Raw genomic sequence first — 13,848 nt, 5'->3', positions numbered from 1 at the left:
AGGAAAACGAAATTATCAGGTAAGTAATCTCTACATTTCCTAGCGTGTAGCAGATGGACTCAAAACAAGTGGGATGTACAAAAGCTACTCCCGGACTGGGCGGGAGGCTGCCCAAGGTCCGTTTAGGATTGCCCTTGCAAATGCTGTGTCCTCCCTGGCCTGGATGTCCAGACGGTAGAATCTGGCGAAGGTATGGATGGAGGACCACGTTGCCGCTTTACATATCTCTGCTGGTGACAGCATCCTAGTTTCTGCCCAGGAGGCCGCTTGCGCTCTGGTAGAATGAGCCTTGACCTGTAGAGGCGGTGGTTTTCCTGCCTCTACGTAGGCCGCCTTGATAACTTCTTTGATCCAGCGGGCGATGGTTGGCCGTGAGGCCGCTTCCCCTTGCTTCTTCCCGCTATGAAGGACGAACAGGTGGTCCGTCTTTCGTACTGCTTCTGACATTTCCAACTATCTGGACAGCATCCTGCCGATGTCGAGATGGCGCAGTATTCGACCTTCTTCCGACTTCTTCAAACCGTCCGTGGTTGGCAAGGATATGGTTTGGTTGAGTGAAAGTGTGAGACTACTTTGGGTAAGAAGGAAGGGACCGTGCGAAGATGGATAGCCTCTGGAGTGATTCTGAGAAACGGATCACGGCAGGACAGTGCTTGTAGCTCTGAGATGCGGCGTGCTGAACACACAGCCAGCAAGAACACCATCTTCAAGGTTAACAACCGGAGAGACAGGCCTCAAAGGGGCCTGAAGGTGGATCCCGCTAGAAATTCCAACACTAGGTTGAGGTTCCACAGGGGCACTGGCCACTTCAGTGGTGGGCGAATGTGTTTGACTCCTTTCAGGAAACGTGAGACGTCTGGGTGTGTGGCAATGGTGTTGCCGTCCCTCCTGGGACTGTAGCAAGACAGCTCTGCTACCTGAACCTTGATGGAGTTGAGGGATAGACCCTTCTGAAGTCCATCTTGTAGGAAATCCAAAATGATAGGGATCTTAGCGGCATGTGGATTGGTGCTGTGAGTGTCGCACCAGGCTTCAAAAACTCTCCAGATCCTTATATATGTTAGTGATGTGGAGGACTTGAGTGCTCGGAGGAGTGTATCTATTACCGGCTCCGAGTATCCTCTTTTCTTCAGTCTAGCGCTCTCTGGCCAGATCGTAAGAGAGAATTGAGCTGGATCCTCGTGGAGGATGGGACCTTGCCGCAGCAGGTCCCTGTGTGGAGGCAGGGGTAATGGATTCCCTGCCAGCAGTCTTCTCATGTCTGCGTACCAGGGTCTTCTTGGCTAGTCCGGGGCCACTGGAAGAACTAGGTCTCTGTGCCGCTGAATCTTGTGTATTATGGCGCCCAGCAGGGGCCATGGAGGAAAGGCATATAGCAGGATCCCCTGAGGCAATGGCTGTACCAGGGCATTGATCCTCTGGGATAGAGGGTCCCGCTTGCGGCTGAAATATCTAGGTACTTGAGCGTTGGACCTGTCTGCTAGTAGGTCCATGCCCGGTGTCCCCCACTGATCCACAATTATTTGGAAAGCTGTAGGCGACAGCTGCTATTCCCCTGGGTTTAGGCTTTCTCTGCTGAGGAAGTCTGCCGTGGTGTTGTCCTTCCCGGCGATGTGGACGGCGGAGATGTCCTGGAGATTTGCTTCCGCCCAAGTCATCAGGGGAGTTATTTCTAGGGATACCTGTCAGCTTCTGGTTCCGCCCTGTCGGTTGATGTAAGCCACTGTGGTGGTGTTGTCCGACATCACTCTGACCGCTTTGTTTCGAAGTCTGTGGGCAAATCGCAGGCATGCTAGCCTGACTGCCCTTGCCTCTAGTCGGTTGATGTTCCACCCCGACTCTTCTCTGCTCCACCGCCCTTGGGCGGTGAGTTCTTCGCAGTGTGCCCCCCATCCGTTCAGGCTGGCATCTGTAGTGAGCAGGGTCCAGGTTGGGGAGGACATTCTTGACCCCCGGCTCATGTGGCCGGGCTGCAACCACCACCGTATCTGATTCCGCACTCTGGCTGGTAGAGGTAGGTGTACGGTGTAGTTCTGCAATCGTGGGCTCCACCAAGATAGGAGGGCGCGTTGTAATGATCTCATAGCCCGCGCCCATGGTACCACCTCCAGAGTGGATGCCATGAGGCCGAGGACCTGTAGGTAATCCCAAGCAGTGGGCCGGATGGCACTCAGCAGGGCCTGCAGACGATTCCGGAGTTTGGATCTCCTCTTGGAGGTCAGGCTGACCTTGTCTTCCTGGGTGTCGAATTGCATTCCTAGGTATTCCAGCGACTGGGAAGGCTGTTGGGAACTCTTGTTTGTGTTGACTACCCAGCCTAGGCTTTCCAGAAGAGATATAACTCTCTTGGTTGCCCGGTGGCTCTCCTCCAGTGACTTTGCCCTGATCAGCCAATCGTCCAGATAGGGATGGACGAGAATTCCTTCCTTCCTGAGTGCCGCCGCCACTACTACTATGAACTTGGTAAAGATCTGCGGCGCGGTGGCTAACCCGAAGGGTAAAGCTCGGAACTGGAAGTGTTGGCTCAGGACTTTGAAGCGTAAATAGCGCTGGTGATCCCGATGGATTGGGATATGCAAGTAGGCTTCCGACAGATCTAGGGAGGTGAGAAACTCCCTTGGCTGTACTGCATTCTTGACCGACCGCAGAGTTTCCATGCAAAAGCTGGGGACCCGTAGGTGTCGGTTGACTGACTTGAGGTCCAGGATGGGCCTTGAAAGTGCCCTCCTTCTTGGGTACTATAAAATAAATGGAATAATACCCAGAATTTATCTCCCCTGCAGGCACTGGGATTATGGCTTTTAGGGACAGGAGCCTCCGCAAGGTAACTTCTAGTGCCGCCTTCTTGAGGGGTGAACAAGGAGATTCCACAAACTTGTCCAGCGGGAGCCGAAGAAAATCCAGGTAATACCCTTCTCGGATGATGGCGAGGACCCACTGTTCCAAGGTAATCTCGACCCACCTGCGGTAGAAGAGGGTTAGCCTGCCCCCTATGGCTGCAACCCCTGGATGGGTCGGCTGATTGTCATTGTGGGGTGCGGCCGGGACCAGAACCCGAGCCGGTTCTCCTCTTGTTGTGCTTAGCCCGAAAGGGCTGGTTCCTGGCCTGAGAACGAGGTGCTTGGTAGCGAGCCCTGTAAGGGTTGAAGCGCTGAGAGTTTCTACCTCTAGATGGCCTAGAAAAAGAACGCTGGCTCCTCCTCGACCTGTCTTCTGGTAGATGGGGTAATGGAGAGGCACCCCATCTATTAGCCAGTTTCTCGAGATCGCTGCCGAACAGTAGGGATCCCTTAAAGGGCATTCTTGTGAGGCGTGTCTTGGAGGAAGAGTCGGCCGCCCAATTACGTAGCCAAAGCTGCCTCCTGGCTGCCACTGAAGATGACACTCCCTTGGCTGCAGTACGGACTAGGTCGGAGGCTGCGTCAGTGAGGAACGAGAGAGCTGATTCCAGGTCTTCTCCCGGGGTGTTGTTCCTAGCTTGTGATAAACAGGAACGCGTCACCACAGTGCAGCAGGTCGCAATTCGTAGGGACATGGCTGCCACCTCAAAGGCTTGTTTCAAAATGGCGTCAATGCGCCGGTCATGTGTATCCTTGAGGGCCGCTTCCCCCTCCACTGGAATGGTGGTGCGCTTCACAAAGGAGAGTAGAACACAGAGAACAAGGAAAGCAATTGCAAAACACTCAAGCACCCTACCACAATCTACATGGGTATATATTCTATTTTTACTTTAAACATGTTTGCTCTTGATTTTAGAATTTTAAAATCTGTTCTAATACAGAATGTTACCGTAAAGTCTTGGCACCTGATTAATGATAGATTTATTATAGTTTCCAATACTATTATTTGTGCCTTATTGTAAACCGTTATGATGGTACCTAACTTAATGACGGTATAGAAAAGTTTTAAATAAATAAATAAATAACTAAATAAATAAATAAACAAACAAACTATGGCGTCTACCTTGGGGCACGCCAGCAGCTCCTTGGACGCCGGATCCAGAGGGTACATGCCTGACAAGGCCCGACCCCCTTTGAATGAGGCCTCAGGTGCCTTCCATTCCAGATCGATTAGCTACTGTGCTGCTTGTAGGAGGGGAAAATAGTGAGCCGTTTGGCGCAGGCCCTCTAACAGGGGGTTCATTTTAGGGTCCACCTGGGGTGTCCTGGCCTGGAATAGCCAGTTCTGATAGGCATTGTGAGACCAGGCCTGGAAGATCCTCTTTCCGAAAGAAGCGTCTCATGGTCCGATATGGTTCTATCTCCGAGGGAAGTTCTCCCTCCTCGGGGGGCTCCTCATCTTCCTCGGAGCAATCTGAATCCCCATAAGTGGGGCTTCCGGGTGGCGAGTGGCCGTGCCTAGGTCTCGAGGGTCCAGGGGCCGGATCATCCGGAACGGAAAGACCCATTCGAGGAGCAGACTGCATCTGGACAAAGGCGTGAATCCCCTTGAATAATTCCACCCTGGAAAGCGAAGCCGGATCTGGCCTTAGGGGCACCAGGTCTCTCAGGTTCCCTGGCTGCTCACCGCGGCCTGCTAAGTCCAGAGTGTTCCCTGAGGAACCGCTGGGCTGGGACCGGTCCTGTCCTGGAACTCCCATGGCCTCCTCATATTGGGCACATAGTGAGTCTGCTTCCTCGCTCTGTGTGGCTCTGAGGTTGCATGCTGAGCAGAGGCTTAGAGCTCTTATGCCTGATTCTGGAGGTGCCAGCTCTGCGGACGTATGGGCTCTCTTATGCTCCATTTCATCTGTTATTTCCTCCCAACCGGAGTATGCGCCTTGTAATATGTGTCGCCTACTAATATGCGCTTATCTTATGAATGTGCACTCATCAACATGCGCTTAGCCGCATGCGCCTAGGAACGGGCGTCTTATGGACGTGCGCCTATGAACGGGCATCTTAGGAACGTGCGCCTATGAATGGGCATCTTATGAAAGTGCGCCTATGAACACGCGCCTACCAACAGGCGTCTTATGAACGTGCGCCTATGAACGTGCGCCTATGAATGCGCGCCTACCAACAGGCGTTTATGAACGTGCGCCTATGAACGTGCGCCTATGAACGTGCGCCTATGAACAGGCGTCTTATGAATGTGCGCCTATGAACGTGCGCCTATGAACGTGCGCCTACCAACAGGCGTCTATGAACGGGCGCCTATGAACGTGCGTCTATAGGCCTGCGCCTATTGGCGTACACCTATCCTAGCAGCGCGCGCTTAGCAAGCATGCGCCTATCCGCGTGCGCTTAGCAACGTGAGCCTATCCACGTGCGCTTAGCAACGTGCACCTATCTGCGTGCGTTTAGCAACGTGCGCCTATCCATGTGCACTTAGCAACGTGCACCTATCCGCGTGCGCTTAGCAACGTACGCCTATCTCAGCGTGCGTACAGCAACGTGCGTCTAGGTGGCGAAGGCGAGTAGGCAGGCAAAATGGCGACCTCCTTGGCGGGCTGCCACGTAGGCAGGCCCCGCTAATCCTCACTTCCTCGGAGACCACAGTAAAGATGTACGCCTTACCTTGTCTTCAGCACTTCCCGGCTGCAACCCAGGCGGTCTCCGGCTGCGGGGGGAGAGGGTGAGTACTGTCACTGCCGCGCTCGAGGAAGTGCACCTGCTGCCTCTAGGCCGCGCCCGAACTCGTCTCGCTCGGGGGCCAAGTCCTCGCCGGGACCGAGGCTGCCTCTATGCCATGCCCGAGCCCTTCTCACTCGGGGGCTAGGTCCCTGCCGTGAGTCGGCCACCGGACCGAGGCTCCTACCTCCGAGGGACCACGGAAGTCAGCTCGGGAAACTCAACTGGGGGAGGGACCGAATGGTATCACCGCAGGAGTGCGGGGCTCATCTTCAGTTAGGTTTCTTCTATGAATTTAGTCGTTTAGAATTTGGAAACACGCTCAGCGAGTATGAGGTAGCTCCAAACTGCTTTGGAGACGGAAATTACTGAATTGCTGCACTTCCTGCAGGGGTATATGTACTCGTGCTGACGTCAGATCCGTTTCCAACTGCTAGCACGAGCACACTATACCCACTTGTTTTGAGTCCATCTGCTACACGCTAGGAAATATACTCTTCTTTCCTTTAAAATTATATTTCCCCCATCATTAATAACATATTTCCCCCGTCAACGACAACTCATTTCAAATTATATAAATTAGCCCACTCTAAGCTGTTATTATGTACTAGAGATGTGCAATCGTTTATCACGAATTAGGCAATTGCAACGAAATTGCCTAGTTCGTCGTGGTTCGGGGACCCCGAAACCCGAAAAGATTTTCCTCGAACTTCGGGGAAACTTCGTTTTTCGGGTTTGTGTGGGGAGAGGGGCACATTTTTTTTTTAAATTAAAAACCACCCCAAACATTAAGATTAAGTATAATACAACCACCCTCCCCCCATCCCGATCCCTCCCCAAGACTTACTAACATCCCTGGGGGTCCAGCGAGGTCCCAGGTTCCATTTGTCCCTCCGTGCCCGGTGTGCTACTGCAAGCCGTGCTCAAAATGGTGCCGAATAGCCTCTGAACTACTATGTCACAGGGGCTACCGGCGCCATTGGTCAGCCCCTGTCACATGGCCATCGGCGCCATCTTGTGCTTATACCATGTGACAGGGGCTGACCAATGGCGTCGGTCGCCCCTGTGACATAGTATGGGCAAAGGCTATCGGCGCCATTTTGATTCCTGGCATCCGACGGCACCAGTGCAGGAGATCGCTCCTGGACCCCCGTTGTCGGCTGCCAGGAATCAAAATGGCGCCGATAGCCTTTGCCCATACTATGTCACAGGGGCGACCGACGCCATTGGTCAGCCCCTGTCACATGGTATAAGCACAAGATGGCGCCGATGGCCATGTGACAGGGGCTGACCAATGGCGCCGGTAGCCCCTGTGACATAGTAGTTCAGAGGCTATTCGGCACCATTTTGAGGAGCACGGCTTGCAGTAGCACACCGGGCACGGAGGGACAAATGGAATCCGGCACCCCGCTGGACCCCCAGGGATGTTAGTAAGTCTTGGGGAGGGATCGGGATGATGGGGGGGGGGGGTTGTATGTAATGTATTAAAATGAATTTAAATGTTTGGGGTGGGGGTTTTTTTTAGCTTCGTTTCCCGCTTCATTTTTTGGGCCGGTTTTGGGTTTCCTCGTTTCGTTTTTCAAAAAAACTAAACGAGAAAACCCGAATTTTACCACGAAGTATCCGAGTCAAAAAACGATCAGGTAGAAAAAACGAAGCACATCTCTATTATGTACATAATTTCTTCAATGTGTTCAATATCACCTGGTTGACCCCAGCTATACCCTATGGGGCGGATTTTAAAAGGCGCGCGAATAGCCTACTTTTGTTTGCGCTCCAGGCGCAAACAAAAGTACGCTGGATTTTAGTAGATACGCGCGGAGCCGCGCGTATCTGCTAAAATCCTGGATCGGCGCGCGCAAAGCTATGGATTTTGTATAGCCGGCGTGCGCCGAGCCGCGCAGCCTACCCCCGTTCCCTCCAAGGCCGCTCCGAAATCGGAGTGGCCTCGGAGGGAACTTTCCTTTGCCCTCTCCTCACCTTCCCCTCCTTTCCCCTACCTAACCCACCCGCCCCGGCCCTGTCTAACCCCCCCCTTACCTTTGTCGGGGGATGCGGACCTCCTGCGCGCCGGGCCGCGACCTGGGGGTGGGTACGGAGGGCACGGCCACGCCCCCGGACCGCCCCGGGCCGTAGCCACGCCCCCGTACCCGCCCCCAAAACGCTGCCGACACGCCCCCGAAACGCCGCGACGACCGGGCCCGCCCCCGACACGCCCCCCTCGGAGAACCCCGGGACTTACGCGAGTCCCGGGGCTCTGCGCGCGCCGGGAGGCCTATGTAAAATAGGCTTCCCGGCGCGCAGGGCCCTGCTCGCGTAAATCCGCCCGGTTTTGGGCGGATTTACGCGAGCAGGGCTCTGAAAATCCGCCCCTTTTTGTTTCAACTGTTGTCAAAATGTTTTGTATATATTGTTGACAAAATGTACTAAGTTGTTATATCTGTAAACCGGAGTGAAGGCATCTAGCTATACTTCGGTATAAAAAAAAACATTTAAATAAATTTAAATACAAATAAATGAAAGTCTGTGAAAATTTACCTGGGTAATTTTCAAAAGAATTTGCTTGCATAAAAGTAGCATATATTTATTTTTTATTTCTTCATTTTAAAACATTTATTTCCTGCCCATATTAATCCTGTTGTGCTGGGTGGGTTACATCAATAAAATAATAAATTAGCATATTAAAAAAAATATAAACTACAAAAGTTAAATATCTCTTAAAATGTAGACAGCAAAAATTAATAAGAACTCAGAATGAAAACTAAGGACCAACGGCTTCTAGAAACAATTATGCTTTCAATTGTTTACGAATTTACAATTTTCAAAAGCTCTTTTATATGCTTAGAGATAAATTTCAAAAAGATTCATGTATGAGTATATGGTATTTTTAAAATTGTCACAACAAGGTGTTGAACGATGAGCAATAAAATCCCCGGCATGTAAAAGCCAAATTATGGGGCCGATGCGAAAAACTTGCGCTGAACGCGGGCGCTGTGTATTCAGAAGACTTTGCCATAGTTTTATTGTAACTTTCCGCTCCTTCTGGTTATGGTTAACGTTATAATGCTTCTGTTCCCTGTAAACCGATTTGATTTGATCTGTATCATGAAAGTCGGTATAGAAAAGCTTTAAATAAATAAATAAATAAATAAATAGTTCTAATTGATTGTGGACAGGCTGTATTTTCATGCATTTGTTTGGCAAATAGTTTGTTAGCTGATTTAACTTATGCCATTTACTTAGTCAATGAACAATAATTATTAGTTCAACTAGGGAGCTTAATTTTACAGCACTGCTTATAGCAGTAAAGTCCTTACATACCTATTTCTAGATAGACTTTGCTGCTGATTTTATAGGCATAAAATCACTTTGAATGCTGGGGTAATGCTCTTGGTGTACACAGGAAGTTGCACCTGTTCCTAGCCAAATTTATATGTTTAACAGGCTTTATAATTATCTCCAAAATGTGTAATTTTGTAAATATTCAGAATCCCACTGTCGCTCCTTGTGACCTTGGGCAAGTCACTTTACCCTCCATTGCCTCAGGTACAACCTTAGAGGTAGATCTTTAAAAAGTACGTGCGTGCGTACTTTTGTTCGCGCAACCAGCACGAACAAAAGTACGCCGGATTTTATAAGATACGCGCGTAGCCACACGTATCTTATAAAATCTGGGGTCGGCACGCACAAGGTTGCACAAAATCGGCAGCCTGCGCGCGCCGAGCCGCGCAGCCTGCCTCCATTCCCTCCAAGGCTGTTCCGAAATCGGAGCGGCCTCAGAGGGAACTTTCCTTCTGCATTCCCCCACCTTCCCCTCCCTTCCCCTACCTAACCCACCCCCCGGCCCTACCTAAATCCCCCCCCCCCTACCTTTGTTGGGCAAGTTACACCTACTTGAAGCAGGCATAACTTGCGCGCGCCACCTCACATCCCCCGGCACAGGCCGCAGTGCCGGGGGACTCGGGACCACCCCTGAACCGTCGCCATGCCCCACGGACCCGCCCCAGACCGCCCCCTGACCCCAGACATGCCCCCGGACACACCCCCTCCCGCCCCTTTTACGAAGCCCTGGGACTTACGCGTGTCCCGGGGCTTTGCGTGCACCGGCGGCCTATGCAAAATAGGTGCAGCGGCGCGCAAGTGCCCTGCACGCATAAATCTGGGAATATTTACGTGCACAGGGCTTTTAAAATCTAGCCCTTAGATTGTAATCCCTCTGGGGATAGGGAAATATCTACAGTACCTGATTGTAATCCACTTTGAAGCGCTGTGAAAAGTGGAATATAAATCTAAATAAATAAATAAATCTCATGCTTACCAAATCATCAAAGATATCTCGCTGATGTACATGAATGGTAACAAGTGTTTCAAACTTGATCCTCTCGACTTTAGTAAGGTCATGTGTTGTCTGGTTGATAAGGGTATTTAAAATATCCAAAAATTTTTTATTAGTTATTTGCATGACTTTCCTGTCATCTCTTGCATTGTGTAAGGCATCTTCTGAATCATGTGTCCATAGCATCTGAATTCCCAGTAACCCCACCTGTAAAGATGATACATGAAAAAATATGTATGTGCAGCTAACCAGATCATATCTTCATTTTCTTGAAGTAATATAGAAAATGTTTTAGTAAACTATTCTTAGCATAGTAAAGGAAATTTTTTTTTACTAGATCCACTACTATTCATATTCACAACAGCAAAATTACATTGTTTCTAAATAAGTTATTAATCCCACCCATAATAACACAGGGATGCGAGATCTTTGCTTGGCTTCCTTCTCTCACCCCAATAAAACACAGAGACTTCAAATGGCATTACAAAAGGCCGCAGTTTATTATTCCTAACTCGAGCCCTTACAAACAAACATAAAGCCCCCACCCCTTTTCCTTATTTCCTTCTTCACCGCCTCAACCACCACGTCCCAATGGTAAGGCATAAGGAATAATTGCCACCCCCCAATACTTACCCTGCCTCGTCCCAGCGAGGGTAAGCTTTGGCTTTGAGCTTAGACCCCTCGCTCACTGGCCGTCCCATGTAGCAGCCCCCCCAACTACATGAGATTCCAACCCCCCCATTGTCTTTTTAACAAAACATTATTTACAAACATAACTTGGGCTCGGGTTTTCCGCCTCCACTTCGACAAACTTCATCTCACAATTCACACTCAAAATGACAAGCAATATCAATAGGGTGGGAGGGAAGGACTCCAAACCTACCCACGCCTATCTCCTGAGCCCGACGGAGCCTACTGATCTGGTAACCGCTGCGCCCTCTCCAGCCAAACAGCAGCCCACCAATGAGAGCGCAGCGATTCAAATCGATGCGCCCTCATTCGTCGCCGCTCCCGGCTCTCCCCCTCCTCCTTCTCGACCCCCCTTCCCCCATCGCGTACGCAGCCGTGCGCCTCTGCCCTGGTTACTCATCAGCCGCGCGGGTTGAGCCCGCGCCGCCGATCATAGAACATTGGTCACAGACTAGTTAATTCTAGAATACTCTCATACCATTTCAAACTCATGTAACATAAATTTTGATATTATCAAGAGTGATTCAAATAAAATTAATGAGGAACATGTATTTCTTGATGATCATGCTAGTTATTAATATTTTTATGATGCTGTTGTATGTGGTGATTTGTATTCTTATTCTCTGTATATGTTATTGGGTCCTATTATGATGCACATTGGATATAGGCGCAGTCTGCGGAAAGGCACGAGTAAACAGAATTACAGGTACAAAATAGTTTTTAATAAAGAAAGTCAAAATTGTCTTGATTCTAGAGATTTGAAATTTGATGATGCCCTTCTTTTCTCTCCTTAAGACTGGCAGGCCCTAATTTGTGTGGGGATGGCCTGGAACAGAGTTCCCTCACTTCTTTTCAGACTTAAGAGGTAGTGCAGCAGGGGTGTTCTGCTCCAGTCCCTTCCCATCAGGCAGCCTGCAAGGGGCTTAGCCACTCTGCTTTATGGGGAGCAGGACAGGAATGGGTGAGACTGAAGCAAAGAACAAGTATGAAAGAGGTTGAATTAGCACAAGTTTGAAACTTTTGAGCAGCAGTGCCTGTCGTCAAGGCTTCAGCCCTGTCCTTCATGATTAGCACCACAACTGACAAGTTTCAAACTTGGGCTAATTCAGCCTCTTTTTGTATCTATTTTAATTTCTGGCAGAACAACCCAGAATGACCTTCTGCTACCTTTTTTTCGGTACTCAAGGAGATTAGTTCTGGCTCCTGTGCCGAAAAAGCACAGAGCTGGTATAAATCAGTTTTAGCTCCCTGCAGAAAATGAGCAGAGCTGGTGGTGGCATGGATCATTTCTGGCCCCCTAGGCCCCAGAAGAAGGGAAGCAAAATGTGTTGAAGTTGTTTATGCTGAGATGGGAGCAACCACATGACTTTGTTTTTTTGCACAGTTTCTGGCACAATTTAGGAGGCCATGAAGAGAACAGCCAAGGACAAAGAAACAGGAGATGGAAGCCTGTTAACTTTACTGCTGCTGTTGCTACTAATGGGTGTGCTTGCATGTGAGAGTGTGTGTCTATTTAGGAGAGAGTTCACTCCCAGCCCTGGTTCTCCCCCCCCCCCCCCCCCCCCCCCCCTTTCCCATATAGATCACACCTGAGCCTGGACCTTCTCCCTCACACAGGTCACACATTTATCTCTGGCCCCACTATTCCCACTCCGCCTTTCTTCCCCACTCTGTTCCTCCATCCACATATACTTCCCTAAATTCTCCCTGCTCCACAGTTCCACTTCCTTTTTGTCTACAAATTAAACCCTGATGATTGATTAAGATGTTTTCATTTGGTTATGAAAAATGGGGATGTAGTTAGGAGCAAATAAAAGTACACAGCATGTCAGAAATTTAGAAAGGATGGTTTGTTTTTATTCAGGTCTGCTAGGTTTGATGGAAACAATAGGACTACCCAGACTTATGGAAAGAAATGAGTTAAGAGCATAATAAAAGGAGTCTAATCCAGGTACATTAGAATTAGGCTTCTTTTTTGTTGGTTTCCCTCTTTTCCAAGAGAAATATTTGTGGAGCCCTGTTCTGATCTGGTCTTGGGCTTAGGGACTTGTGGAGATGCTCATGACCAAGACCACATCATAGGGGCAGGGAAGAAGTCACTTTATCAATGCCTTTAGGCTTTCTCCTTGCAAGGATTCTTCAGCCCAGTAAACGGCACAAAAAAACACTACACCGATTCCCAAGCTGTTCAAAATAAGTTTGTTACTGTCACTAAAGACAGGAAAAACAAAAGCCCAAAAGAAGTGATACACCAATGACTGGTGCACTAGACAGTAACACAAAGTCCAACAAGCACAAATAATAAATCTTGGTCTCTTTAAGCAGGAATAGAGGAGACATCTAGTAGTTACAGCAGCAGGCTACAAACCAGAGAAACCACTGCCACTCTTTGTGACCTTAGTCAAGTCACTTTACCCTCCATTGCCTCAAGTACAAATGTAGCAAGCTACTATAAACCAGGTTCCTGCCACCACAAACTTATCATATGTTGAAACCTTACTGAGCTATGTTTGGATCTGAGTGATGTGTTCTGGACCTGCCAGAAAGGGATTTTCAACCCTGCAGAGACTGCAGGCCACCATAAGCAAGGTAAAGGAATATAAAAATACATCAAAACCCTATGTTTTGATGTATATATTTATATACATCAAAGCCCTAGGTTTCAAACAGATGGTGACTAACCCCACACACAAAGCGGGTCATACCCTTGACCTTATATTTACCAACACATTAATCCAAGCGGACCACCCCATCTGTACGCCCATTCCCTGGTCAGATCACCACCGTATCGATACATGGTGCACTATACAAGATTCCCCCCGAACCTCACAACCTACAAAAACAATCAGATTCCGAAAACAGGCAAAAACCGAAGATATATTAGACGCCCTTTCAGAGGAACTACCTAACCTAGACCTTACAGATGCTAACTCCGCCACCTCTTCATGGTTCCAAATCACCACCAACATAGCAAATAAACTCTGCCCCTCTCAAACCAAAAAAATCAACTTAGAAAAGAATAACAAAAAACCATGGTATGTAAATGAACTTAAAACCATGAAACTGAATCTTCGTAAATTAGAAAAAACCTGGCGAAGGAACCGCCTCCCTACCACACTATCACAGTTTCGCACCCAATTACACGCATACCGAAAAGCCACAGAAAAAGCAAAGAAAGATTTCTATGCCACAAGAATCCATCAATTCCAGTTCAACCCACAAGCCCTCTTCCAATATGTAAACAGCCTC

At 49.2% G+C, this 13,848-nt stretch overlaps 1 protein-coding gene across 1 annotated transcript in view; it reads right to left on the bottom strand.

Annotated features, from left to right (window-relative positions):
* Nucleotides 1-13,848, bottom strand: part of DNAH8 (dynein axonemal heavy chain 8) — a 1,926,251-nt gene that overhangs the window by 869,418 nt on the left and 1,042,985 nt on the right. The window contains 1 exon segment of the mRNA XM_029592920.1: nucleotides 9,892-10,116. Within this exon segment, the coding sequence (XP_029448780.1) occupies nucleotides 9,892-10,116 (225 nt within the window).

The sequence above is a fragment of the Rhinatrema bivittatum genome, chromosome 3 (genome assembly GCF_901001135.1).
Source record: "Rhinatrema bivittatum chromosome 3, aRhiBiv1.1, whole genome shotgun sequence".
Taxonomy (NCBI): Eukaryota; Metazoa; Chordata; class Amphibia; order Gymnophiona; family Rhinatrematidae; genus Rhinatrema; species Rhinatrema bivittatum.
This window is presented reverse-complemented; position numbering and strand designations above follow the sequence as displayed.